Source organism: Propithecus coquereli, unplaced genomic scaffold (assembly GCF_000956105.1).
Source record: "Propithecus coquereli isolate 6110/MARCELLA unplaced genomic scaffold, Pcoq_1.0 Scaffold468, whole genome shotgun sequence".
NCBI classification, from domain to species: domain Eukaryota; kingdom Metazoa; phylum Chordata; class Mammalia; order Primates; family Indriidae; genus Propithecus; species Propithecus coquereli.
In genome coordinates this window covers 894,988-920,417 of record NW_012150485.1, presented here as the reverse complement: position 1 = coordinate 920,417, position 25,430 = coordinate 894,988, and the positions used below count along the sequence as shown (strand labels likewise).

Here is a 25,430-nt window from a genome sequence, read left to right as displayed (position 1 = left end):
AGTCTGTATTATGTTCCAGTCCCTGCATTGAATTTAGGATATATGACTAAAGTGATACTAATACTAATATTAGCAATAATACTTGCTGATATGTATGTAGTACTGGTTCTGGGCTGGGCTCTCTGTCCTAAGCACTTAACATGATTAATCTAATCCTCCCAACTGCCCCTAAAGGATGTAGTGTTGTTATCCCCTTGCACAGATGAGGAAGGTGAGGCACAGAGAGGGTGAGTGACTTGCCAAAGGTCACACAGATAGTAAATGGCAGAACTGGGATTCAAACCCGGGGAGTCAGGCCCAGAGTCTCTGTCCCCTGGAATGTCCCAGGATGCCCTGTCATCTCCCTTCCCGTGCTACCCACCTTAGTCCTCCATGTTACCAAGGCTAGAAGAATCTTCCTAGATGAGGAGTGGACAGTGTCATATTCCTGCTCAAACCCCACCTCCCTCTAAAGGCTGCTCATTTAATTTGAGGTAAAATTTATCTTCTGAGAACAGCTGGGCAAGTCTTCCTCGACCTGCTCAAACCTCCTTTTTAAGCCTCATCTCTGTCTACACCCCAAACGCACCCCTGGCTCTGGGCCGGAGTTATCAGCAGGGAGCTGCAGGTGGTGTCGGGTCACCTGGGCACTTGTGGACATTAACACCCCTGGAAGCTTCTCTGTGTCAGTGTTGGGGGTGGGGAGTGGGGAAGAGGGGAGGGGGCTGCCTCTGCAGTGTTTCGAACGGGACCACGGGCCGAGCTCTCCACCTCTCTAAGCCTCGGTTTTCTCACCTGTAAAGTGGAGATATTGAAATCTTCTGGAGAGGACACTACAGGAGGACCAAGGCAGTGCGTGTGAGGCGCCAGTGTGGTGCTTGGCACACGGTAGCAGCGCACGCAGCACCCGGGCCGAGCTCCGGCTGTGACTCTCTGGGACGGCTGAGGCTCCGGCTGATGGCTGTGGTGCCCAGGCAGGCAAGGGTTCTAGGGGCAGCAGTGGCCCCAGTTCCTGCTGCCCGTGCAACGTTCCAAGTACCGACACCAGACACATGGGGAAGCAGGGGTAGCTGCAGTTTTTCAAAGCACAGAGGCGCAGTCATTTTTGCAAGCCCCGAGCTGATTGCTTAAGCTCGTGGGCACGAACGAGGTGCTTTAGCATATAGCGGTTCAGAGCGTGGTGTGGCACTCCGCTCCCCGGGTTTAAATTCCCGGGCTGCCCCTTGATGGCTGTGTGATCCTGGGCAACTCATTTCCCATCTCTGTGCCTTACTTAGGTCCTCGTCTGTAAAATGGGGACACTAGCAGGGTCTACCTCACGCGTAGATGGATGGGAGGGTCCAGTAAAGAACAAGGCCAGGCACATAGCAAGCGCCCACAAATGCCAGCTATCATGGCCATTCAGATGTTGACTCTGAGTACTGCCTGGGCACCAACAAATGTCCCTGGATGATGATGCACTGAGTGAGCCAGGGGTTTTCGTTTTTCTTCAACAAACATCCCACAGGTGCACACTGCCCCCGATACCTCCTTGCCTTTGCCCGTGCTGTTCGGGTGCAGCTCAGGCGGCCCTCCCCTGGGTGCCCCTTGCCCTTGTCCCCGCACGGCCTCCCGCCAAGCTGCCCATTGCTGCTGGGTGTGTGTCGGTGCCCCTGGGGCTGGGAAAGCACGCAGACGCGGACCGTATCTTTCCAGCTTTGAGCCCTCGGTGCTCCTCAGCGTGCCTGGCCGCTGGGAGGCACTTGGGAAGTGGCTGATATGTGCATGAATGAACCACTCAGCAGGGCCTGCCCACTTCAAAGTAGACCGCTCGGTGGGTTATGCACTTACGGGAGCAGTGCTCCCCGATTGCTCACCTAGCTTCCAGACTGTTCCTCAGAGAAGCCCACCCTGGGCAGGGGGTAGGGGCTCACCTTTGTAGAGCGGTGTCTCCCGGGACTTGTTGGAGATGTCAGGCTCCGCACCTGCCTGGAGCAGTGACAGGAGGCAGTCCAGGTGTCCCCTGCATGTGGCCAAGTACACGGCTGTTTCCTCCTGCAGGGTGCGCTGGTCGATGGTCGCAGGGTATGCTGGGGAGGACCCACCGGAACATTCATGCAGGTGGAAGACACCTGGCCCCTCGATGCAGAGAGGCTCCCCATTTCCTCCCAGTTCCAAGGACAGACATGTATAGCATCCTTTGAAATTCACCAACCACAGACTGCATTCATCTCACCCTTTCACAGGGCTCTGTTAGCTTTCTGGTCGTACAAATCCAGCTCAGATGCCACCTCCTCTGGGAAGCCTTCCCTGATTGAGCCCCTTACTCTCTGAATGTTCCTGTCCTTCTCTTGAACTCCCACCAGCCATTGCTGGGAACTGGATGTCTCATGTGCTGTTTCTTGGAGTGCGGTGGGCCATTTGGGGTCTGTGCTGCTTGAGGGCAGAGGTGATACCTTCCTGCAGGTAGGTGTTACCCACCTAAATCTGGCTTGGGAGGAAGGTGGGGCTCAGAGAGGAAGTATGACTGGCCCAGGGTCCCACGGCGGGTGGGGAAAGCTTTGGCAGGGCACAGGCACAGCTGCAGTATTTTTCACACCAAATCAGCCTCTGGAACATTCTGGAACAAGCTGGCAGTGGCTCTCCCAAAAGTCAACCCTTCCTCATTCCTTTTCTAGGAATTAGGCTCTCCTGTTCCGGGTGGCCTGGAGAGGTGGCAGCAGGGGGTGTCTGTTGGTGGTGTCGGGGGGTGGAGACAAGTCACTTCCCCTCTCCCAACTTGGTGACTGTGACTGCCAAACGGGGGTGGCAGACTTGCCTGCCCTCCTCACCAGGGTGGCAAAGAACATGCAGCCCCAGGAGGAGGCAGCCCTCCCCGCAGCCCCTTTCCCTCTTCTGGCCGCACCCAGCGCCGCCCTCACCTCGCTGCAGGACCTTCAGGCAGCCCAGCTGGCCGTAGTAGGCGGCCTCGTGCAGCGGCAGCCAGCCCTCCTTGTTGGGCTCCGCGAGGTTCTTCCCGTCCTTGATCATGGCCCTCAAAGCCTCTTCGTCGCCCTCCTTGATGGCCTTGAGCATGGGGTCCACAGCCCTGGGGGAGCAGGGGACAGGCGGTCCTCAGGAGTGGGCAGAGGCAGGGCCTGCGGGGGGCTGGAGGCCAGTGGCGGCTGTGGGGTCACTCAGTCCTGCTTGTCCCAGTTGGTGCTAGGACAGGTGCTCAGCCCCCTGCAGCTGGGGGCCACAGGAGCTATTTTCCAAGGATCCCTCTGTCCCCGTGGCTTTCCGTGGCTGCAGCTAATGTTATGTCCAGACCATTTCTGCCCTGAGTTCCAGGCAAACAGTGCCAGCTCCAGAGGGACGGACAACTACTCACAGGAGATTTTACAACAACGAGATGCCTTCCCTGAGCATAGTGCGCCCGTGTTTGCCCAGTGTGCCCACCTTCGGGGCCTGTCTGGGCTCTGAGCAGCCCCGGGAGGGAGGCACAGAGCCTCTCTCTAGCCTCTTCCCACTCCCCTCCTCGCCCTGTCCCTTCTCCTCACTCCCAGTGCACCTGGCTGCCGAAAAGCTTAAATACTCGAAGGATTAATAAATCCAAAGCCTTTATAATTTAAAATTTCTGAACGTCAAAAAGGTTTCAGGGCTAAAGAACCATCTTCTTTGGTTCATTAAAGTCGCTGTGTTCATTCATTGATTCACCGAGCTCCCTTCCCCATCCTTGGAGAGTGAGTGAGGACCACAGCTGCTGGGACTCCCAGATTCACTTGGGGAGGGTTCTGCATCAATAGTCCCATTTCCCAGGTGGAGAAGGTGAGGCTGGAGGCAGGCCGTGTTCCGGGACCCCACCGTGTCAGGGGCTAGGAGGGGCTCTGAAGTCTCCAGCACCAGCCCCTACCCCTCCCAGCTGCTTCCCCCAGCGCGAGCAGCACTTCCTCCTGACTCTCAGCCTCTCTGGTTATTAATAGCATCAGAGCACAGATGCCGGTTAAGCTACAGACCCAGCAAGGACGATGGGAAACTGACCAGATAAGTCCTGACGTCCCCATCAACACCATCTTTGCCACCTTGACGAGTTCCACTTAGGAGCAGCCAGAGCAGCCACTGTCGGCACCAGGAAAAGCCCCAGTGGGGTATGTGTCCCCTTTCCCCTGGAAGGTCTCTGACGGGACCCCAGCTGAAGTGGAAGGGAGGAGGGCCGGCTGTCCGTGCGGCCTTGGCAAGGGGGGGCGCGGCGCAGTGTCATGAGAACACTGTCAGGACGCACCGCCCAGCTTGGGTGTCTCCAGCTGTTGTGCAAGGACCCTGGAGCTCTCAGCCCCACACGCTGATGGCTTCTCCATGAGCTCAAAGTCCCTGCCCAGAAGGTGGGGGAGGTTGCTGGAGTGTCAACCCATCAGAGTCTGACAAGCTGGACGGGACCCTAGAGGTCACTTTGTCCTCTCCAGCCACATCCTACAAAGCAGGGAGACTCGGAGGGGACCGCGACTCTCGGATAGTCACACAGGAAGCAGCAGTTGTGCTGAGACCAGAACTGGGTCTCTCTTTTCCAGACTGTTAACCCCACCTGTGGCACCAAGGAGGCGGAGGGCGGCAGGAGTTGAGACAGGCTGGGAAGGAGAGACGAGACACTGGCCAGTTCCCTCTCCCCTCTCCACAACATAACTGAGCAAGGACATAGGGGCTCCAGCCAGGGGTCCCCTCTTTTGCTTTTAGCTGCTTCCAGGGTCACTATTCCAGGGGTACAGGGAAGAGAGGAAGGCAGTTATTTTGCAAGGATCCCACTGGCCCAGCACCCGGGTGCCAGGCAGACAGAACCCCCCTGCAGCTCGGGTTACCTCTGGGTGTTAGCACCTGGCACTTAAGAAATAAAGGAAACAAAGCAAAACAAACGCTGTGGTGTGGGGCTTTTGGTGTGCTCAGATACACCCACGGTGAGGGTGTGGGGGAAAGCCAGAGTGGGCCAGAGGGTGCAGCTGACTCATCAGCTCCAGCTCTGAGCTCCCTGGGCTTCTGGGGTCTAAGGACGGCCCCCCATCTCCTTCTTGCTGAGTCCCCAGATTCAGAGCCTGCAGGGGCCCCTGCCACACACAGGCCTTATGCTGGGGGCATCTGAGGAGTCCCTCATGAGCACCGCCTGGGTGGCAGTTCCTTGAGGACCGAAGTCTGTGGCCACCAAGCCCAGCTTAGAGGGAAGAGCGGTCCCCTGGGGACACACCTAGGAGGGGTTTGCCTGGGAGTTGCCTCCACAGTGCCCCCATCCCGACTTCCTGGGTGCTATGGGCCTGCTTCCCATCCCCCACCCTCCCTGCCACCTCAGGTGGGGGAGTGAGCCTGGCGGGTCTCAGGGCGAGCGGGGTCACTTACGCTGGGTGGGAGGTCTTGAACAAGCTGCTGCTGTACTTCTGCATGACCCCTTGGAACAAGCCCATGGGGGCCGGGGCCGGCGGGCTGGCGGGAGGCGCAGCGGACCTGGAGGGTGCAGGGCAGGAGTGAAAGAGGGAAAAGTACTCTGCGTATGAGAAGCGGGTCATGGCTGGAGGCAGGAACGAGGATGGAGGCAGAGCCGGGGGAGAGACTGACAGACAGACACAGGGCTCTGAACCAAAGCAGATGGCCGGGTCCTCTCTGTGTGCTGGACACAGCTGCTGTGTCTCCGGATTATTTTTGGCCCTTGGAGGAAGCCCTGGGAGATTTAAATGACCATATAAGACAACAATGAGGTTAACCTCACCCCCACGCCCAGGGTCCCTCTCCCCAGCCAACCACGAGGGAGGCAGATACGGAGCAAGGTGACATTCTTCACCCAGGAGGATGGGAGACGTGGTCAGCGGCAGGTCCCAGGATGAAGGGGGCCCAGTCTCGCGGCGGGCCAGGTGGGTCCCAGCAGGGCTGGACTAGAGATTCGTGGGACGCGTGGGGACAGGGGAGCAAAGCTGAGAACCCAGGGCGTGGCTACGCCCCCACCCCACCCTGCCGGCTCCTCATCAGAGGATCGGGAGCACACAGCACGGAGGTTACGGCAAAAGGATGCACGAGGAAGGCCATCCGGGGCCACGGCTTGGAGTCAGACAGACACGGGTTCAAATCCAGACTCTGGCACTCCTGAGCCCGTGACCCGGGACAGGTTGACCTTCTCTGTGCCTTAGTTCCCCCACCGGGAAGGTGGCATGAGAACAGCCCCATCTTGGGGGTGAGGATCGGAGAGGCCTCAATAAGCCTGGCATGAAGTGCTTAGCTGAGTGCCAGGCGCAGAGGGGTGTTCGACCTGACACACGCGTCAACCACTAATTTTAACATCATTTCACTTCTCTCAGCCTCAGTTTCCCCACTCCACTGGACTGTTGTGAGGTGTGGCAGCCACTCTGTGAATCTGGATTGGTCTGGGGTTGTAGTGGGAACGGGACCTGCGGCCCCTGCCGGCTCCACTCCTGGCAGGTCAGGCCCTGGCGCCCGGGACACCCAGCAGGCCCAGCCTCGGTGCCGCACACTTCTGGGAGCCGCTGTGGGACTGAGGGGGACGTTGCTGCTGGCACCCCCAGGGGCATGGGGGGCTGCTGTTGTGACCCTGAGAAGGACCCACACTCTTTCAGGCCAGGCCAGACCCTACGGCTTCTGTGGGACCCCCAGCAAGCCAGGGGGCAGTGGAGAGGAGGGAGGGGACAGAGAAAGGAGGGAGGACTTGCTGGCCCACTCGGGGGGTTGGCAGCAGGCCTGGCCACCTTCTCCATCCTCATTGTCCCCGCTCCCATCTTCCTTCTGGACCCTGCCTTCTATTGACACTCACCGGGTTGAGCAAGACACCTCCTGCATGTGTTCATTCATTTACCCTCGTTCATTAGCTGAGGATATGGGCGCCAATGTCACTGCTTTTTACAGATGCGGAAACCGAGGCTCCGAGCAGGGAGGGAACTGCCCAGGGTCCCACACGAAGATTCGGATGCATCTGTCTGCCAGAGCTCCTAATGCCTCCCTCCGAGAGGCAGTCAGTTTCCTCATTTGGAAAATGGGGAGGCAGGACCAGACAGGGGTGTCCTCACAGCTTTTGTAGCCGTGGGGAGACTGTCAAACAGATCCAAGAGCTGTCGTCTCAGGAAGGGGCAAAGCCTGGCCCAGCCACGGCCCCTCTCCTCGACCCCGAAAGCTGCCTGGCTCCGTGTCCTGTGTTCCCTCCTGGCCCTGAGCAGGAGGGAGGCCTGGTCGAGGGGTAGCCTGCTCCAGCCTGGGGTCTCGAAGAGGTCCCCGGGGTCGCATCTCTACAGGATCCTTGGGTCGTGGCCGCCTTCATCGTTTGTCCATTGTGGCCTCTGATTACTTAGAATGTTTTTAGCAACATAATAAGCATTAGTTAAAAAACCCACCACACCGTCCTAACACTAGGAGCTATCTCTGCATGGTAACAACAGCAACCTGTTGGCACTTGAGGCTGATGGAGCTGGGGGCAGGTGGGGGCGATGACAGCTCCTCGGGATTGTGAGGGGCAAATGCCCACAGAGCCGTGCCGAGCATGCCCCCAATTCCATCCTCCTGCCGCCTTGGAGGAGGGGGTTGTGTCCTGTCCCTGTTGTACGGATGAGGACACACGCAGACTGAGTGCCCTGCAGCAAAGATTTCCCGGCTCCGCTCAGTCCCCAGGGCTGTGCTGGGGGCAGGGGGTGCAGATCAATGAGGCACGTCTTTTTGTGGGTCCTCAAGATGTTCAGAGGCCAGCAGGGTGGGAGCCAAGGACGCACAAGACCACAGAGCCACTGGGGAGGGGCTGAAATAGAGGCAGGAGGACTCGCTCTGGGAGCATTGGAATCGGGGTGCGTTCACTTGGTTTGGGGGCCAGGCGGGGTGATGGGTGAACGTACCGAGCTGTGGGTCTGAGAGCTGCATGGGGGCCAGGCCTCCTGACCAGCTTTTGTGCTCTTTCTGCTATGGCTGGAGGCTGAACGTCCCCTCTGGCCCGGGGCAGGGGGATTCCCAGCAGAGCAAACCACCCTGAGTCACAGAGGTGAGAGGAACCTGGTCCCGGGCAGGATGTGGGCACAGGTCATGCCCTAGCAGAGGCCCAGGTAGGGGCCCCGTCCTTTGCATGTCAGCAGGCAGGTTCTGAGGTGGAGAGTGTGTCACCAGCCTGATCCTGGAGTCTGGCTGGGCCCAGCTTCAGACAGGGTCAGGCTCAGTGAGAGCGGAGAATGGGCAGGGGTGACAGTGCCCCCAACTCCTCGGTGAGCCCATGGACGCTGCCCTGTCTGAGCTGGTAGGAAGCCCAGGCCAGCCCCAGGAAGGGAGGGATGGGGCAGGGCCTGGCTGAATGCAGGTGGCAAGCAGGCACCCTAACAGGGAGGGATGAATCTGAGAGTCTGCCCCACGCCTGCCACCATACTAGGGTCCTCTGTTCATTCATCCATGTGATCCTCATAGCATCCTATGTCGAGCACAGATATCGAGGGTGTAATGCCTGGCACATAGTAGGTGCTCAATCAATTTAAGTGAATGAGACAAAACGAAAGCCTTTGAAGGACTAAAACCCCATATGGGAATCTTGGTGGTGTGTGTTTGTGGGCTAAGGCCTCAAACCCCTGGAAAGCCAGCCCCGCTCCTCCTGGGTGGAGAGAGGAAGCCCTCGTAGCATATGAGCAACCCACCCTCATTCCCGCAGGCTCTCTGGAACCAGCCTCGCACCCATGAAGTTTCTGTTTCTCCCTCACCCAGCAGCCAAGCCATCGTTTCTGGGCTGGCCAGGGAGGAATCACAGGTGGAGAAGAACGTGAATGCCAAGCTGCAGCAAGTCTGATTTCATAGCCATAGCTGAGATTTCATTGAGCACTTGGTAAGTGCCAAGTCCTGTGACAGGCACATTGTACGAAGCATCTCATTTAATTCTCCAGTCCACCTTGTGAAGATATAATTGGTTTGCTTTGCAGATAATGAAAGCGAGGCTCAAAGAGGTTTGTTCCCTCTAGTCTGCATGACAAACTCCTATTCATCCTGCAAAGCCCACCTCCTTGACTAAGTGAATTGACCCTTTCTGTGTCCCTCTGAAACTGAGCAAGCCCCAGTGCTGTACTCTCCCTGTGGTGTCATCGTGTACTTCTGGGCATTTACCTCGTTAGACTTTGGGCTTAGGGAGTGCAGGGCCCAAGCCCAATTCATATCCAGGTGCCGGCAAGGCACCTGGCATATCCTAAGCACACAGTAGTGTGGGTGGCTTGATTTGAGTTGTTTGCAGCTGTGCACACATGAGCCCAAGCAAGTTCTTGCTTCATGTTTTCCTCCTCTGTCTTCTTAGAAATGTAACCTTAAATAAAATGCAGAAGTTTGAGGACTGCGAAGACCCAGCTTCCTGAACTCGCGCTGGATGGCCCGTCCATGGGAACCCTGGGCTCCCCGTGTCATGGGTGCCTGGACCCCACTTCTCCATGGGACAGGAACTGGGTCGGCCTCTTGGGGAAGCCTCAGGAGGCCAAAGCTTGGCAAATGATCCTCGTGCGTGTTTCACATTGTGGTGGGAGAGAAACAAATTGGGAAATGGCTTGAAAAAGAATTATAGTTTGTTGGATGCTGATCTTGCTTCCATTTCTAGGATCCCAAAGACTCCATCGACCGCCACTTTAGTCACAAGATGATAACGATAAATTACATTGCTAGAGCAATATAATTGCTCAAAGTGCATTTATCAACCTAAGAACATTTATTAGGCCCCTACATCAATCCAGGCTCTTAGCTGGGCACTGAGGATAAAAAAAAATGAACATCAATCAGCTCCGTGTCCCTAAAGAGGTCACCGTGTGGCTGGGGACCCTCTCAGGAGGCCTTCCCAGGGTGACCCAGAAGTTTGTGTATGAAGCAGAGGCAGTGGTGAGGTTGGTGCCGGGGAAGTCAGATTGGGAGGGGAGTGATTAAGGCTGCAGGATGTGGGGGAGGCTCCAAGGCTTGCCTGTTCTTGTTTGCGTTCATAAAAATACCACAAGGTGAGCACAGCAAGCTTTTGTCATTGCCATTTTGTGGGTAAGGCCATCGAGGCTCAGAATGGGTCAGTAATTTGCCTAAGGTTGCACAGCCAGCAAGCGACAGAGGGAGAATTTGAGTTTCCAAACCCTGCTCTTTTCACTCTGCTGCCTCTTCATTCCTCCTTTATTCATCCCTTCACTGGCTCACAGCTATTCAGTGCTTGCCATGGGTCAGGCACAGGGCTTCCCAGGCAGGAAGACAGATGCGAGGCCCCCGCCTTCACGGCGCTCACAGGTTAATGGCAGAAACAGGCAGATCCGTAAGAATTGTCAGTCGTAGTCAGGGCCACGAAGGAAACAGGCTAGAGAGGAGGAGGGGCGAACGACTGGACCTGGGAGGGAGGTCAGGTCAGGGCTTGCTCAGGAGGTGACATGTAATCTGAGACCCGAAGAATGAGAAGGAGCTGGACATGTAGAGCCCTTGGGGACATGTGTGACATCCTGTTCTATCTGGATGGAAACTGTGATATTCGGGGATTAAAGTGAACCAGAACTCTTGGGTCCTGCCCTCACTGTAACACCGCGTCTGGGTGTGTGAGCACAAGTGCGTGCGTGTCGTGTGTGGGTGGGAGGCAGATGTAATTAGGCCAAAACCCCACTTCCAGGTGGGGGAGGGGGAGGAAACAGAAAGAGGCCTTTGCGGTGTCGGCAGCGCCTGGTTAGATGTCTGTCTGCACTTCGGAGCGGGGCAGACTTTGGTTCAGTTCCTGGCCGTGCCGTGCACACGTTACATCATCTGTAAAATGGGCCCAGAAATGTCCATGTTGAGTGGCTTTTGTAGGCATTGAGTGAATGAATGTGTGCCAGGCACATGGAGGTGCTCACCGTGCCTTTGGGGGGGGAGGAGGAGAACTGTGTTAAACATCGTATCAAAAGGCCTTTTCTTCCCCAGCAGGGTCAAGCCCAACCTCCTTCCAGAGTCGAAGGTACAGAACTGAATCTAGCAGACTTAAGGTCACAGCAAGGTGAGTAGATGCAGGCTGACCCTCCCTGCTACACTCTTTGCACCTGGATCTCTGAGGGAGGCTGCCCGGCCTGAGAGAGTGGTTTCCGCTCTCTGGGAGAGCTGTGACCTCGGAGGCCGGGTAAATGCACACGGCCCACGGTGGGCTCCTTCCCTTACCCGCTAGATGGATGAGGTCAGTGTCAGAAGCTCAAGGGCCCACTCAGCTCTCATGTTTCTAAGTGTTGCCGGGACCCCTGGGAGGGGCTTCACCCTGGCAAGAAGGCTGCGGACGCTGGCGGACAAGCAGGCTTTGTGCGGCAGGCCCTGTTTTCAGATCCTATCTTTCGAGAGAGGATGCCCTCGTTGTATCTGATCCCCTTCTGAGAAAGAGGAAGCTATGGTCTGACTTCAGCTGAACCGGCCAGAACAGGAACCAGGGCCCCCTTGAACGCTGGTCACGATGAACCCAGGCCTTGACTGTGGGTTTCTGTTTTAAAGGTTGGGTCCCGGAATACGGTATCTGCAGGGGCAGCTCAGTCACCTGCAGTCTTCGTGCTCCTTCGAGCTACCCAAAGAAGCTGCCTGCCTTTGCCTTTAGAAGGGGCTCCGTGGCTCTGGGCATCCCAAGCCTTTGTCCCGCCAGCCTGACAGAGGTGGCTCAGCCTTGCAAGGGCTGCAATCACTGGAGGAGAGCCCTGGCCGGGGGAGAGGGCCGAGATGCACCGGCGCCCACCTTCGTCTTCGTCTCCTGTCAACTGTGACCGCAGCTCGGAAAAAGTCTGTTGTTGTTGTTGTTGAGAAGGAAGCTGAGGTTCTGAGAGGTTAAGTGACTTGCCTGAGGTCAGCGACTCACCCCCAAATATACACTTGACTCTGGCTCAGGGGTGAGCAAAAGCATTTTGACAAAGATCAAATGCTTCATTTCCTCTTTGGCTCCCTCCCCCTGCTAAGAAGGTGTCCTCTAGATCTGCACCATCCAATAGGGTGGCCGCTGGCCACACGTGGCCAGTGAGCACTTGAAAAGTGGCTGGTCTGAGTCGAGATGCGCTGAGTGCGAAATACACACTGGATTTCAAAGACTTGATGGGCAGAAAAGCAGGTACAAATCTCATTCCTAATTTTTATATTGATGACGTGGAAATGATATTTTGGACATAAAATACCTACGAAAACTAATTCCACCTGCTTCTCTTTACTTTTTAAATGTGGCTATAAGGCTATTTAGAATTGCATCTGTGGATTGCAACTGTGGCTAGTGCCGTAGTTTATTGGGTGCTGCTGCTTTGGAAGGTCCAGCGACGGAGATGGTAAAAAGGTGCCAGAACACGGGGGCAGGATGGCTTTGCTCGGGTGACGTATTTTGCTCCCCGGACATGCTTTCTCAGGGAGACTGTGTAGATCGGGTTGGAAGCGCTGGCCGGGTACAGAGCATTGGCGCCACCACACTCAGCATGAAGCCAGTAGTGCAAGGCCAGGGTGTGGGCTTTGGAGCCAGGAAGCTCCAGTCTCTGAAGCAGCACCTACTAGCTGTGTGCCCTGGGACCTCTGACTCAGCCCTAAGCTTCAGTTTCCTCATCTGTAAAGTGGGACTATGATACAGATCCCACCTAGAGGGTCCTTAAGAGGATTAAATGAGGCAGAGCATGTCTAGCACCCACCACAGTACTTGGCACTGCCCGAGCTCGGTAAGTGTGGATAACACATGTAAATCATTAAAATGTTAAGAGGCATCCTAGAGACCAGGATAAGTTGGTTTTGGATTAACAGCATCTGGGATCTGCATCTCATGGATGCCCCGATGCCCCCACTGCCCTCATTGGCCTCGCCTTGCTCACCTGGTCCAAGGGTAGAAATGGGCAGGTTGGCGGTTGGCACGTGCAGACGCGGTGGCCTCAGCAGTGGGTGGGCCCCGTGTCTTGTCTGCCAGGCTCTGCTCGATGGCCATCTGCATCAGCTCTTCCTCGCTCAGGCTGCTGTACAGGCTGTACTCCTCGTGCCCAATGGTGCCCTGGCTGCCCCGCGCACTGATCTCCGTGGCCATCCTCTTTCACCTCCCACTCCGGCCTCCAGAAGAGACACTTGGTGGGGAGGAGGAAACAGCAAATCAGAAAATCCTGTGAGGAGACCAAAATCACCCTGGTCACAAACAGTTTAGCAAGATAGCTATGTTGCCCACAGAGAAGGCTGTGTGTTCCAGTGGCAATCACATATTCATTTTTTATTCCTTTATTTGGTCATATGATCCACCCACCCATCCGTCTATACATCTATCCATCCACTCATCTACTCATTGACCCATCTATCCATCTAACCACTCATCCATTCATCCATCCATTTATTCATTCTCCCATACATCCAGCTCTCTACTGACCCACTTATATACCAGTCCATCCTCCCATCCATCCACCCACTCCATCCATGTATCCAACTATCCAACCACCTACCCACCCACCCACCCATCCTCCTATCCATCCATCTACCCGCCCAACCATTTAGCCATCTACCCTCTCATCAATCACTGCTCATCAATCTATCCAACCTTCCAATCATCCATCCATCCATCTGCCTATTCATTCACTGATCCATCCCTCCGTCCATCCATCAATCTCTCCATCCATGTACTCATCCATTCATCTTTCCAACCATCCAGCCATCCACCCTTACCTCCACCATCCATCCTCCTGTCTGTCTACCCACACACCCATTTATCCATCCCTCCTCCCATACATCCATACATCTATCTATCCAATCACCTATCCATCCACCATGTGTTTGTCCATTCCAGACAGCCTATCTATCCATGTACGCCTATCTGTACATTAACTAAAAGCCTGCTTGTTGAGCACCCACTCTGAGTCAGGCACTCTTCTAAGCACTGTGGATACAACAATGATGCCAACAGACAAAAGTCCCTGCCCTCATGGAGCTTACGCAGCAGTACATGCATTCCTCCCTTCTGAATACCAGCAGCATCCTACCCTGGCATCTCCCCATTTCTCTGCACTGTGGTAGGGCTGAGAATGCTAGGGATGAATTGGACACAGGCCCACGACTTGAGATCGCATGATCTAGTTAAAATCAATCATTAAAATAATTTTCCATGTGAATCCCAGGCACTCCCTTCTAACAATATGCCTCAAAGAGAAATGGACTTTGGTCGGGAGTCAATTGCTTTTAGGAAATGGAGTAGAATCAACTAAGCCTGGTTTTCGTTTTGACTGGCTGACTTGCGCGGTGACTGCAGGTCAGTGGTTCTTGGCCCTGGAGGAACATCAGAATCACATGAGGTCTTTTTAAAAATACCCGAAATACCAGTGCTATACTTTGGTTTGTTCAGCAAATATCCACTGCCCTCCTGTGGAGGCAAATGTCTCCCATCCCTTCCCCGTTGATGTTGGACCCAAGTTTGCATGACTTGCTGTGGCCGGCGAGTGCTGATGGACACGAGGCAAGCAGACACGTGACAAGCGTGTGCAGCGGGGTTTGCTCTTGCTCCTCTGCCATCACCTAGAGAAGAGCTCCCCACTGGAGCTGCTGCCCTTCAGCCTGGGCCCCAGAGAGAACCCCGCGGGGACCACCTGAGCCCAGCCTGCCCAGAGGAGCCCCATCCAGCAGGGCCTGGCAGCCTGAAGCTGGGTCTCCCGGCCTGGGCTGGCCTGCAGATCCAGAGCAGGAGAGTAGATGCTTATTTGGGGTGCTTTGTTACGCAGCATTCTTGATACCCAAAAGGCTGAGACAGGCGCTTCACAAAGACGATATCCAAATGGCCAGTAAGCAAAATTAAAGGCACTTAACTTCACTAGTGTTTGGGGAAATTCAAATTAAAACCCCAGTGCAATACCACTATACACCCACCAGAATGGCTCAAATGAGAAAGATGGGAACCACCAAGCGTTGGGTAGGATGTGGAATAAGCAGGATTCTCCCAGCATTGGCGGGAATGTAAAATGGTAAAGCCACTTCGGAAAATTGATAGTAGCTGTAGAAGCTGAATATAAGCCTGTCTTATGACCTAAAATTCCCCTCCTAGCTATGTGACCAAAAGAATAACGTACATATGTTCACCAAAAGACAAGGTCAAGAGTATTCATAGCAGTACTGTGCACAATAAACCCAGCTAGAAACTAACCAAAGATTTATCGCCATTTGAACGGGTGAATCCGTTGTGGTATAGTCACGTGATGGGTAGTACACACCAGTGACAACAAACAAACTACAGCTACATCCAACAGCAAGGATGAATTTCACAAGCAACAAGCCCTGTAAAAAATAACATATACACGATTCAATTTATATCAAGTTCAAAAACAGGCAAAACTAACTTATGGTGATAAAAGTCAGAAAGTGGCCACCTTTGGCAGGTTACTAATGCAGAGGGGGCGGGAAGGCTTCTGGGAGCCACTTGTGTTGTCCTTCTCGATTTGAGTGGTTACGTGGCGTGGCTCCCTTCGTAAGCATCCCTGGAGCTGTTTACATACGATCTGTGCACTTCTATGTGAGCACATTATACTGCAATAACATAGCTACTTAAAACATGGAGAAAATAAGCTTTAGAAAGTATCGATTCTTGCGCCCCATCTCAGACCAATTAAGTCAGAATCTTTAGGAGCCTGGCCCAGGCATCAGCCTTATTTGATGAGCTCCCCAGGTGAGCGGAACCTCCTCTTCGGAGAATGACCAGCCATAAAGCACAGGCAGATGCGGGACCCCTGTTGGAGGAGGGAGGGGTGGGACCCCACACTAAGCCCTCTGCTGAGCCCTTTATAGAAATTCTTTTGTTTAGTCCCTGGAACAGCCTTAAAAGTAACAACTACTGCTCTGCAAAGCGCCAGCAAATGAGTTATTAAACAAATCTGGGTTCTTCCAAACACAGCTGGAGGAGGCCGCAGACCATGAAGATGGCAGAAGGGCATTTGGGAGCAATGATTTCCATCCTCTGCTCCTGTCCTTCCTGGCACCCCTCCGCCTGCCTCTCTCCGCTGATTCTGGCTGGCTCAGGCTTGACCTCCTGCTGAGCCTCAGAAGTGGCCTCCGTGGGGGGTTCCCAGCCTCAGGCCTCCTTCCCCACCTGTTGTCTTCTCTGACACCCCAGACCCCAGTCCCCAGACCCCAGACCCTAGGAAGTCCCTCCTCTAACGGAATAAAGCCTGCGCTGCTGGCCCTGGCTTTTGGGTCCTCCAAAATCTGGTGCTCATGCTCCCTTCTCCTCTTCCTCCACACACCTGACCTTCCAGCCGGGGCGGATGGCTCACCTTTCCCCCAGCATCCCGCAGCCCACAGGCTTGTTAGGCTATGCCTGACACGCCTTCCTCCGTTCTGCACTGCTAGAACTCCTCCTCATCACTCAACGCCCGGAGCATGTGCCCCTCTTCTGGGAAGCCTACCCAGATTCTTCCGAGAAAAAGAACTTCTCCTTCTGGGAGAGCTTCTCCTCTGTGCTGTGGTCAGAGGTTCATGTGTTCACTTGACCCTGGATCCTCGTCCCACGGCCGGCGCCTTTCACCTCCTTGGTGAGGAGGTCAAAGTTCACTGCCCGGCTGGTCAAATTACCTCCGTCACGCAGCGTGCGGCAGACCCTGCCGACGGCTCACCCAACAGCCACTTCCCCACCTTCCCTGACCATAGATCCTGGCTTTGCCCAGGCCACAGTGTGCCTGTGCCACGGATAAATCACGATTGTTCCAAGCCGGGGGGACCATCCTGCCATCCTGCCCCCCGGCCAGTGACTAGTCTAGGGGTAGGCTGGGGTGCTCTTAGGAAAGACTTTCCTCCCTAATAAAAGAAAGTAGTGAAGAAAATGACTCCTTGCCCCAACCCCTTTTTTGTGCTTGGAGGACTTGATGCTTGGAACTGTGGCAGCCACCGTGTGACCACGAGGGTGACAGAGTGAATGATAGGCTGGTACAATGAGTCTGACAGAATGAACGATAGGTCTCTGGGCCCTTCATTGTACGGCTGAGCTGCTGAACTGATGCCGCGTCCGCCCACCCTAGCCGACTTGCCGGTATAGACCGAAGATCCTCGTGGTTTCGGCCAACGTTGGCAGGGTTTTCTGTTATATGCAGTCAATGTCACCTTAACAGATGGCCCTCAGGCCCGGCTGAGAGTCTTAAAAGCACACCAAGGCCCTGACTGCACCCGAGACCAATGAACTCAGAGCCCCCAGGGCCGGGGCCACACACTATAACATTTGAGCCTTCTCCGGTGATTTGAGTGTGTACCGAGATCAGTACGTCAGGTGGCTGCTCTGTGGTCCACACGGGCGGGGGAGGGGGAGGGGTGTTGTGTGTGACCTCAAAATCCTTTTATACCTGACATTTGAGGTGCTATTTTTTACAGCAGCAGAAGCATCAGTTTTATTTATTGCAAAAAGAACCCAGGACTGGGAACCAACCATAAACCACTTGGGTTTATGTCCCAAATCAGCCAACAGCACCTCTCCTCCTCTCTTGGGTCCTCAGTTTTCCTGTCTGTTAAATGGCAAGATAGACTAAAGCCTGTCCAACGGCCCCCATACTGGCAGGGCTGCCTGTGCAGCCAGGTGGGTCCCCCATCTGCAGCTGGCCCAGGCCTGGCTTCCCGCCCCTTCCCCGCTTCCATGTGGCTGGGGTCCCGGCCAGGACTGGGCTGGCCCACGTCTGCCTTCAGAGGGGTGCGGAAGGGGCTCTGCCCAGTGATAAGTGACCTACTTGGCTTCTCCAGAGCTGGGGGACAGCTTTACCCACACACATGGTGCAAGGCAGGGGCTCAGCATGTGCCCAGCGCCTGGCCTGGCACCATGGTGCCCCTATCTGAATGCGTCTGCTCGAAGCCAGGGGACAAAGCAGGAAGAAAATTGGACTAAGAGTCATAGACCTGAGTTGTAATCTGCATGCTGATGCAAAGTGCTGTGTGACCTCGACTCAGTCCCTGTCCCACTCTGGCCCTCAGTTTTCCCATTGCGAAAGGAGGATTTGGGGCTAGAAGGTTTCCATGGCTCTTCCAGTTCTAAGGACTCTGCAACTCAGTGAGACCTTTGGTTTAGCTCTGTGCTACCAAACCCCAAACTCCCTGTCCCTGGGGATCCCCTGTGGCCACCTCAACAAGTCCCCATATGGAAAGGGCTTAGCACTGGGGGAGCAGGTGGGAGTGGATGGATCTCAGGTCTGGCTGTCAAGACGCCTAGGTCTAGTTTCAATTTTGCAAGTATGTGACCTTGGGCAAGTCACTTCCCCTTTCTGGGCCTCAGTTCCTTTATCAGTAAAAATGGGAATGAGACCAGCTGCTTCACTGCGTTGCAGAAGCAACATGTGTGCTAAGGTTGGGTAGGCAGTTTATAGGGCGTAAAGCAGTTATTTCATGGGAACCCCTCCAGCCCCCCATCTCAAGGCAGCTACTGGCCCTGCAGCCTGCTATGCACAGACAGCACTTGCCACAGTGCCCCTTCCCTGAGCACGTGCCTTCCCGGGGGCCAGGGCAGCCAGGTAATGGTCACCTGGCATTAAGTCAGCCAGGTAATGGTCACCTGGAATGGCCAGTCCCGCAGCAGCTAATTCCAGACTCTCTAGGTGCTTTCCGAGCCTCTCCCCTAGGTTGGACATCATCCACAGACTTGACATTTGCCCTGTCATTGCACTCACGACAGCCCTGGAAAGAAGAAGCTTTTTCAATGAATTAACTTAGTTCCTTTCCAACCTGCTCCTTCCAAAAGGAACTCGATGCCTCCGTGTCATTGGTCCCACTTTACAGACGAGGTGATTAAGTTTCAGAGGGGGAAAAGAAGGGTTTGCATGAGGACAGACAGCTGGAAAGTTGGGATTTGAAGCCCGATCCTCCAACCTCAAACCTGGTGCTCCTTCTGGCAATTCCTGGGGCACCGATGTAGCTGGCGCACACCTGCGTTCTGAGCAGGCCCGTCCTCATCCAGCTGCAGCCGGCTACCCAGCCTAGTGCCCCGGCCTGCATCTGTGCACTGGGCACCACCCAGGCTCTTTGTCCCCCGAGAGGAAGCTGCATGCGGATGAGGGAGGGGAGGGGTTGGACTCGACAGGACGGGAGAGACGGGGGCCCTGCCTCTGAGGAGGCAGATGCCCTGCCCCGCTGTGGGCCCACATATCTCTTGTTTTCCCTACTGAAGTCCTCAGCTTTTGAGGGTTCTTGGGCAAATGAAGCACCTTTACTTTCCTTGTGCATAAAGCGGAGATATTAGTATTACTTGGGGTTGGTGGTAGAATCAGCGGGGCTCCTGTGTGCACAGGCTCAGCGGTGGGCCTGGCCGTTACCAAGTGTGCGACACGGGCTGCTTCGGGAGAGGAAACTCCCCCTGGCTGGACCGATGCCATCGTGGGCTGGTGACGCCTGCCAGGGGTACTGTGGGGTGTCTCCCTGGGGGCAGGTGTTGCTGCTCAGCCTTAGTACGAGGGGGAAGTTATGAAGCAGCCTGTGTCATTAGCTTGACTGAATTCAAATCCCAGCCTTGCTGATTATTAGCTGGGTGGCCTCTTCCTGTCTCAGTTCCTCTGTCTGTAAAATGGACATAATTGGGGCACTTATTTCTTGGAAGGGGCGATAGTGATCCCAGGTGAGACCTTGGCCCTCTTTTGACCTCAGTTTCCCCTCACCTTCATGCTGCCCAGCTTGACTTCTGAGTCCTCTGCCTGGGGGCTGGGCCACCTTCTGGGCCCCTCCTTACAAATCCAGGGCCTGCCTGGAGGGAGACCAGCAGCCCCAAGGGATGCTCTGTGAGGCTGATTGGGATAAAAATAGCCCTTTCCCAGGGAAAGCCGGACTCTAGAGGGCTTTGCCTGGTCCAGCCAGGGGCCTGAAGAGGGAGGGGCATTCAAGGGCTGGCCAGTCCAAGGCCAGCTTGGAGCAGGGGAGACCAGGCCACCCTGAGGCCTCCAGGAGCCCCTCTTTTGCCCTCTTTGCAGCACTCCAAACATTGGCCCGAGGGGAGCCCCCACCTCTCCCAGGTGGCATCTGTAAAGTGGCTGTGACAGGGTTTCTTGAGTTACATGCCAAGCTCTCAGAGCAGTGCCTGGTCCATCCAGAGCCAATGCTCGTCTAAGCTGGGCCTCAGTCGCTACATCTGTGCAGTGGGCAAAGCAACATGGACTCCTGCAGGGCTGTGGTGAGGATTACAAACTAGCATTTGGAAATTGGTTGTTCTTCACCCCAGTTCCTCCCTGCTACCCATCCAGGGTCTGCCTGGGGTGTCTGCCTGGCGTTGGTGTGTGGTTGTTTGAGGGGCTGCAGTAGGAGGAGGTTACTCCCTGGATATCTAACAGAAAAGTAGGGGCCAGAGGGGACACAGCTGGGAGGGCTGGGCCCGGAAGGCAGGTGGTGGCCATGCTCCTGACGGGCGGGGATGTGGGTGGGGCGTGCGAGGTTGAGCAAGCCACTTTCCATCTCAGCGGTGTTTGCACGTGGAGCCACTCACCAGCCCGACCTCGTCCCAGGTGTCCTTCCAGACACGCTCAAGCATATCCTCCACCAGGAAGCCTCCCTGGTGGCTCCCAAGGAGCACAGCTGTCACGGAGATGTCTGCCGTGCAGTGGGAGACGGTGGCGTGGCCCTGGTGCCCAACCGTCTCGACTCATCCCCGGCTCTGCCACCTACTGGCCGTGTGATGGGGAGCAGGTTACTCACACCCTTGGTGCCTCACTTTGCTCTTCTGTAGAATGGGGATGATCATGGCATCAGCCCATGCTCTGATTGTTGTCAGAGGAGAAGAGGCAACAGGTATAAACGCGGAGAGCAGCTACCGGCTTGCAGCCAGTGGCTGCTGAGAATCTGCTCATGTTATGCTACAGCCCCCAAGATGCTACAGTTCTCTGCTCTGAACCCAGAAAGTGGGCAGGATGGCTGTGGCCCGTTCCTGCTGGGAGGACTCACTGGGGGCTCCTTCCTAGCTGGTGTCCCCAAGGAGGCTCTGTCTCAGAGGTTTGGATCCCCCACACTCTCCTCCATTTAAAAAGAGCACGAACAAAAGTGAAAGTGAGCCCCAGGCCTAGCCTTCTTTTGGCAGCTGTGGCCAAAAGGGAAAGCTGTGACGGTCAGCTCCACGGGCTGTGCGTGGAACCCGCCCAGCGGTGCCAAGGGTCACTAACGGGGTCGGAGGAGCTCCGGGAGGAGGGAGACCTCCATGCCCTCCAGCCTGTGCGTGGGATGGATGCTGCCTGCGTGTTCCAAATTCTCCACTCCCAGGGCCCCTCCCTGCGCATGTGATCTGCTGTCCTAGAACTTGGGGAGGACCCGCAGCCGGGTCCATTCCACTCCTCTCAATCCTGGGCTTGAATTTCTGCACAAGGTGACCGCCTACGAACGACAAGAGTGGCTGTTTAGTGAGCAATTCATTCACGTAGCGGGGCTGGGCGCATACTAAGTACCGTGTGAATATTTCGGTGAGGGTCCACTTACACCTTTTAGGTGTGGGAGTGCAGTGTAGACTGCTAAATGCAGCTCTTCTGCAAAGCCTTCAGTCTGGAGCCATCGGTCACCCTCTGGTCACTACCGCCCCCCACAGCAGCTCACCAGTTATTTATTTATTTATCTGGAAGCCACCCCAAAAAGAGAGTGAGAAAGAGGGTGATCAGAAGAGATGGAAGAAAGAAAAACACGGAGAAAACATCCCCTGCTTTTCTGCGGAAAGCATTCTGTTGCAAGGAGAAGGGTACATTCTGCACAGACCCAGAGGCCACTCTCCGAGGCGGTGCCCATGAATGCGAACACCAGCTCAGAAAAGCATCAGCCAGCGCCAAGTTTCCATTTTATTTCTTTGAGCCCCAGAGCTATTGAGTCTCCGGGCCTGTGGGTCACCTTCTTCTCCACCCCCTGAATGGAGGGCACCTCCCCTGCCTCCTGGACCTGCAGGGGGCTGGCTCCCGCCCCAACCCCACCCCACCCTCTCTCTGTCTTCCCACTGTGGCCAGACTGATCCATGTGGCTCAGCCACATATGGCTCTGGACATAGGATTCCACGCCCCGACTCGTTTTCTGCCCAGGGCTCTACAAATGCCAGGCTCTGCCATCTGTGCCAGCGACCTGGGGTTGGGGTGACAGGGGTGGGAAGGGCTGGCAGGTCCACTTCTGAGCCTCCCAGCACCTCCGTCCAAGTGTAGCCCTGCCCGGCCCTGTTCTGTTCCCTGGGTGCCGGGAGACCACGGGCCCTCACCTTGGTCCCTGCCTGGCAGAACACACAAGGGGTTCTGGAAGCTCTAACTACAGGTGGCAGAGCCCCTCCTCACACGGGCCTCACTGCAAGCTGGCTAGAAATCTTTTGAGCTGGATTCCACCCAAATCAGCTAGGACATTTTCCTTTCTTTTACCCTTTCTCCTTCTGGGTTTGTTTTTGTCCTCTGCTGCCTTTATTTAAACTTTTCTCTTCTCTTTCTGCTATCCCTGTCTCTTTCCTCTCTCCTTTTCACTCCTCTCTTCTTTAAAAAAAACATCAGCAGATTAGGAAGCAACTTACTTTTCCTCACCACCACCTGCTCAAAGCATCCCTCTCAACCGCAAAGCTATTGACGCTTCATTTATATTCCCGCATTAATTATTTCAGAAATGCTGCTAAGGAAAGAGAGCCCCAGATAAAAAGCACTCCTGAGGCGGCTGCCTCCTCCAGGCAGCCTGCCACCTTGCAGCTTAGAATGGAAGGCCCCTGGGCGGGCCCAGAGATATTTTTGTGCCTCCTTTGGGAAGACTTTTGGATCTAGCCTGTCCACAAAATACAGGCACCTTATGATGCCTTGATTGTGCCAGGGACAGTTCCCTGGGTGCACGACAGTCCTGTTTACCATGCCGCAGCCCTGACTCCAGCACCTCTTAGCTGTCCAGCCTTAGGCCAGACCCTTAGCCTCTCATAACCTCAGTTTCCACATCTGAAAAACGGGAGTAGCAATCACGTCTAACTCACAGCAGCCCTGGCCAGAGTCACTGAGAGAAATCTCCACGAGTGCTTGGGCAGTGCCCGCTCGCAGCAGGTGCTCAGTGAATGCTTGCTGGTGTTGACTGTGCTATGGCTCATTGTAAGGTCCCCATGGGTGGATTATACAGGCCCCCACCCCAGGGAGGAGGAAGAGGGTGCTCCTCCACCCCTGCTGACACGAGGCACCCGTGGCCTGGCCTGTGTGTGCAAGAATCGATGATGCAAACTATCACGGCACCCAGTGGAGCCGCCGCCAGCTCCTCCAGGACGCAGCGTGGCACACAGGCCTGCCACCGGCTGCAGGGACCCGTTCAACTGTTTTGGAAGTGACTCGAGCATCTGCTGCTGGCTGCCTCACGGCGCTTCTGCCCAGGCCTCTGGTGGCAGAGGTCGCGGTTGTGGCAGGGGTGCTGGCCCCAGCTGGCTCTGCCTGAGCCCCTCTGAGCTCCCTCAAGCCCCCGCCTCACAAAGCGAACCTTCCCTGCAGCGGGGAGGGTGCTCCTGTCCTGTGCGGGGCTCAGCCTCTGCTCTGCTTCAGGCCTTTGACATTCACCTGCCCTCCTGAAGAATCTCCAGCCTCCCTGCCCCTCACCCCAGTCCATCCCCCAAGCCGCCGGAGCAGCCTGAAGTCCAATCCCACCCGCCCCTCCTCTGCTCACAAACTCCCAGAAAAGGTTCCATCTTCTCACCTGGCCAGGACGGAGCTGCATCTCTCTCCAGCCTACGCCCCCAGCTTCTCCCTCACTTCTCACCGGCAGAACCCCTTGCTGTGGCCACACTGCACTTCCCACCAGCACCCCGGGCGCCCCCCACCCACTTGTCTGCCTTCCTCCGAACTGCTCGTCCACCTGGAGGTCCCTGGCTCCACCCTGGTTACACCCCACCCATGTTTTTGAAGGCCATCGCCTCCTTAAATGTGTCGCGCATACATGTGTGTGCACACACTGCCTCCCCCAACGAGGTATTCCATAGCTTTGTTAAATCTCACATGCATAGCATTTCTCTCTCTGTTTCCTCCCCTAAACCCCAAGCAGCTGTAGGGACAGCCCACGGCACCTTGACTTCTATGGCTCCCCGCAACACCGTGCATGCGTGGGCACTCAGTAAATGCTACATTAGATTGACTCCCCACGCGTGAAAATACCTATCTGTTCACCTGACCTGAAAGCACTTCTGAAAGTCATTTGTCTGCGGCAGACATTGCCCGAGGCCTACGGACCCGACAATAGCATCATTGATAACTCCTTTCACATTTCCATTTTTAGAAGTGCACGGCAGAGGGATGTTCTGAGCAAGAGTCCTCTGGAAGAATTGGAATGCGCATGCAAATTGCTGATTCTCTGTCCCCCAAATCCAAAGTGAAGGTCACCGGCATGCCGTGTAACTCCAGAGAACAGGAGAGAGAAGGAAAGACCACAACGCAGTGTGACTGCAGGAGGTTTCCAGTAAGTACTGCAGCCCTAAGTCCCAGCTGGCCACACGATCGTTTGCTAGGTCTGGGTAAGAAAGTTGAAAGCATGCATTACCTGTTATGCTCTGAAACAAGGCTACCATTCAGGGACAATAAAACAGTTTTTCTTGAGAGTGTCTTAATTCAGAACATGCTCTCCGACTTTTCCTTCTGCCCTGGCCCCAAGCTGCTGGCTGCTCTGCCAGGCAGTTCTGAAACGCTCTCCTTTGAAGCAGAGAGTTTATTTCGGGCCCACCGCATGACCAGTGATGACAAGCCAAACTATAAGATGTTATGAATCTCAGATTTCCTGTTTGAGGATTGCACCGAGGAAGCTGCGATCCTGCCTTCCGTTCCTCCAGGCGCATGGGATGCAGACTCTCGCTCCAGAGAGCATCTCGGAGCTTCGGCCTCACGTGATGTCATCATTTGTGATCCTTGACATGGAGGCCATATATGGGTATGTTTCTGGAACTACCCGGGAGCGAGCGAGAGAGGAGAGAGAGATGCAGAGAGTCACAGACAGGAAGACAGGGGACGAGAATGGAGAGGCGCGGAGTGCAAGAGTGAGGAGCAAGGGAGGGGAGGAGTGGGAGGAAGAGGCCAAAGGGGAGGGCAGGCCAGATGGGAGGAAGGAAGATGGATGGGTGAAAGAGAAGGGGAGAGAGAGGGAGGGAGGGGATGAAGGATTCCGTGTGAAAGGCCTGTGGGGAAATCGAGGCTTGGTGCTGAGCACGCAGCAGGTGCAGCAGGTGGCAGAGCCTGACATTTGGAGACACCAGGTGTCCTGCTGCTGGCTGCTGTGGGGTGGGGCTGGGGGCACAAATGGAAAGGGCACAAACCGAGCAACCAACCAACACGAAAGCACGTGGCCAGGCCCTGGGCAGAGACACAGCGGAAGGGAACCCTTCCTCAGGTCTAGGGAAGAACGTCCCCTGCGTCTGGGACAGGTTGACTGGCAAAGACAGTGCACACACAGCCGCAGGCATCAAGCATCCAGGATGTGGCCGGGTTGCTGCCAGGCACTTACACCTTTCAGAGCTCAGGCCCCAGAGTCTGGGCCCAGAAATGTCACTTGGTCTATTAAGTGGAAAATAATTTCCATTTCAATGGGCGTTGCCCTTGGAGGATTTTGGATTTATGACAGCCATGGCATGATTCCGCATCAACTCGAACCCA

At 55.5% G+C, this 25,430-nt stretch overlaps 1 protein-coding gene across 1 annotated transcript in view; it reads right to left on the bottom strand.

Moving 5' to 3' along the window:
* ASB2 (ankyrin repeat and SOCS box containing 2) overlaps positions 1–24,624 on the bottom strand; it is a 39,209-nt gene extending 14,585 nt beyond the window's left edge. The window contains exons 1-5 of the mRNA XM_012655196.1: positions 24,328–24,624; positions 12,732–13,010; positions 5,320–5,424; positions 2,880–3,046; positions 1,893–2,048 (exon numbers count right to left, since the gene is read on the bottom strand). Of these exons, the coding sequence (XP_012510650.1) occupies positions 1,893–2,048; positions 2,880–3,046; positions 5,320–5,424; positions 12,732–12,937 (634 nt within the window). The 5' untranslated portion in view covers positions 12,938–13,010; positions 24,328–24,624. The remainder of the gene's footprint in view (positions 1–1,892; positions 2,049–2,879; positions 3,047–5,319; positions 5,425–12,731; positions 13,011–24,327) is intronic.
* Between the last annotated feature and the right edge of the window lie 806 nt (positions 24,625–25,430).